The sequence below is a fragment of the Chrysochloris asiatica genome, unplaced genomic scaffold (genome assembly GCF_000296735.1).
Source record: "Chrysochloris asiatica unplaced genomic scaffold, ChrAsi1.0 scaffold00262, whole genome shotgun sequence".
NCBI classification, from domain to species: Eukaryota; Metazoa; Chordata; class Mammalia; order Afrosoricida; family Chrysochloridae; genus Chrysochloris; species Chrysochloris asiatica.
Genome location: NW_006408780.1, coordinates 739,391 through 742,655, shown reverse-complemented (window position 1 = coordinate 742,655; position 3,265 = coordinate 739,391). Strand labels below are relative to the sequence as shown.

At 44.6% G+C, this 3,265-nt stretch overlaps 1 protein-coding gene across 1 annotated transcript in view; it reads right to left on the bottom strand.

Moving 5' to 3' along the window:
- The window catches only part of HAUS3 (HAUS augmin-like complex, subunit 3), a 13,645-nt gene extending 11,884 nt beyond the window's left edge, over positions 1–1,761 (bottom strand). Inside the window, exon 1 of the mRNA XM_006874099.1 lies at positions 856–1,761. Coding sequence (XP_006874161.1) covers positions 856–1,761 — 906 coding nt within the window. The remainder of the gene's footprint in view (positions 1–855) is intronic.
- Between the last annotated feature and the right edge of the window lie 1,504 nt (positions 1,762–3,265).

Here is a 3,265-nt window from a genome sequence, read left to right as displayed (position 1 = left end):
ACGAGCTATCAACACTATAGTTAGCAATCCAGTGCTTATCCTACAGAGCCATAGTGTTCGATCTATTTTGATCATATGTATAGTAATGGCTAACAATATAGAGATCTTTTCATGCTTGTTTTGCTTAATAAAATCATAATTAGCAAACTACTCACTAAATGCAAGTGTTTGCTGGCTAAGTTTTTCTTAAATCTAAAGTTAAAATAAAATTAGCCCAGTAATCATTCTTTTAGTCATCTGGCTTTAGCATTTCAAGAGAATTACAGAACGTCTTATATTATTCCAAAGGTCACTTCTGTTATAGTAACTAACTTGATGCTGATGTTCAATTTCAGAAAAGTTACACATGAGGGCTTCAAATTTTTTTTGGAAAAAATTCAATTATCTTTCAATTCTGTTTTTCCACAAACTTTCTGAAGCCTCCTTGTAATTCTACTAAAGTATCTAACAGTTACATAACCAAGAGTACAGATGGGTATCTGTAAGACATCTATACATTCTCAACAAGGAATTGGGGTTACAGAACTTGGCTTGTGACTGCATTAGCATCAAGTTTTGGTCTGAACAAACAAATAAAAAAAAAACCCAGATTACAGCAAAAAGGCCCTTTACCCATATATCATGAAAAAAGTTAATTTCAGGTCAGTTTGCATCTGAACGATCATAAATGTCAAATTCAGAATACAAATAAAATGCTTCTGTTAAAATTAACTCGGTTAAGCAGTGAACAAAGAGAAAATAAGAAAATGTAATTACTTATTATGTTCTCCTTTTCAACCGTACATCCTTTAAGTGCAACAGTACCCTCTATTCCCAACAAGTATAATACGAATCTGTCTCATTTCTTGGACTCACCTTGCTGGTTAGGATCTCAAGATTCTCCTCTGCCCACTTTATACTTGACTTCATGCTCAAGTTACTTGCTTTCAAATGAATTAACTGATGTTGAGCACAAATGTACGCCAGCTGCAGCCTAGCCATCTCTAGCCGTCTTTCCTCCAAGATTTCTTGATTGTCACAAAGAGATGGTGCCTGTATATCTAATAATTGAAAATTGTCTTCATTTGAACTTTCAACTACTGCGTGTATACCCTGAAAGAACTGTTTCTTGGTATATAAAGTTAATGCTGCTGTACTTTGCTCTTCCTGGCTTAGGTATTTTTCTAAGGAAAACTGAGACAAAAACACCATTGGAGCTGTCCCTTGTCCTAAAGAAGATCTGTAGAACAGCATCAGCTTTGCAACTCCATCAGTGAGAGCCTGAAGTTCATTACTGATTTTAGTATTCATCGCATGGAGAATTCCTTGACTCTGCTTCAGCTTTTTCGTGGCTTCATCTCCTTTAGTGCTCAACGTTTGAGATTTGTGGCTCATTACGGAAGCCATTAACTGGCATTTATTACGTCGCTGGATTTTTAGGTTCTTTAGTTTCTGAAGAATTTGAACCTCTTCCTCTAATTTCTCTAGATCTTTGTCATCTACACTGTGTGTCTTCAAATCAGAAGTTTTACAAGCTTTAAGAACTTCATCCAGTGCGGCTTCTTCTAGGATGGGCTTGCCTGATTTCTGCAGAAGACTGAAAGCTTGCAGTTCTTTTTCAGACAACACGTTCTGTTCATTCACATTCCCACAAAACCACTTCAAAAACGATTCCGCTTCAGCAGTCTCAAACAGCCAGTCAAAATCTTCTCCATTAAGCATAGCTGCCTTTGGATAGCCAATTTTTTTTAATGTTTCCACGAACTCATTTCCACAGCTCATGGTTTACCTACCTCAATTTTGCATAAAGTAGATACTGGTTGATGGTGTTGAGTTTCAGAAAATAAATTCAAACAAAATTAATTTTATATTAAGTTCATGGAGGGGGGGGAAGAATTTTAGAATGTGTAATGCTTTTTCCTAAGGGAGAACAAAACAAAACATAAAAACAAGTGTTAGACCACAAATAAGGCAATCACGTTGTTTTAAAGGAAGATGGCCGTGGAATGTCACGTGGTATTTGGGGAGTCAGTCCTGGTGTGGCGCTGTGGGTTAATGCACCAGCCTGCAAAGCCGTTTGAACTACAAGGTCGGCGGTTCAAACTCACCAGCTGCTCCTCGGAAACCCTATACAAGGTCTATGGGTCGGAATCGACTCGACAGCACTTCACAACAACAACAACAAACTGGAAATGATGGGTCATGTGATATTTGGGGACCATCTACCTGGAAATGTCTGATGAAGATCAACAAATTCGGGCACTCTGCAGCAGGAAGTGTTGGTGGCACCGTGGGGGAAGCACGGAACTGCTGCTAACTGAAATTCAGCCTGGTGGTTTGAACCCACCGTTCCTGGAAGGAAGACGTGGCAAGATTTGCTCCCTATAGATGGCCTCCTCTGTCCTACTAGCTCGCTGCGAGTCTAACGCGATTCGGTGGCAGTGGGTTTAGTCGTCCATCCACAAAAACCTAGGGGACAAGAAGATCTTGAGCATTTCCTCCAAAGATAAACTCGTTCCCGTACGAGCCGTTCAGCTCTTCACTCCTAACTGATGGAGCCACTTAAGTGTTTTCATTGAGGAAATGAGGACCAGAGACTCGCTGAGCCCACCAGCCCGCGCTGCACACTCGCCCACCATTCCCGAGATGCCTGTGGGGTGGACATCACCGCAACTCGACCAGCCCACAGCCCTCACGAAGGAAACGTCATTTGCATCGAATGCCCAGCCATACTGGCCTTAGTCAACGTCAGTGACCGGGACAACTCCGACAGACGTCAGACAAAACCATGGGTTTGGGGCTTTGGTTAAACCCACACACGCTGCGTCGCCATAAAAACAAGCGGCACGAACCCGGGACCGTCAATCCGCCCCGCCCCCGCCTCAGCACCCGCGCACTTGCGGGGCGCTCGCGCCTCCCAGCCCTTCAGGGCGACAACTGAGGCGCGCGAGCGGCTACTCGCGAGCCTGAAAGGAGCCACCGAGGACGCAAGGAAAGGGACGACTAGCGGGACAAGGTGGGGGATCGCCGCCACTCTTATCTCCCCACAACCCCAAACGACCGGAGCTTGCCGACACCGCAGCTCACCTCAGAAGGCTCCCGCGCGCACCCTCACAAGACCCGGCAACAACGGCTCTCCGGCCTCCCGCTTCTCGCAATGCCTCACGGGAGCACCACGAAGGATCGCCTCCGCCCGGGCCTTGCACATGCGCAGAGGGTCCGAGCCAGGTTGCTAGGGTCTGACCGCGCAGGCGTGGTCAGAAAAGGCCGGGCTGACTATGCAAAG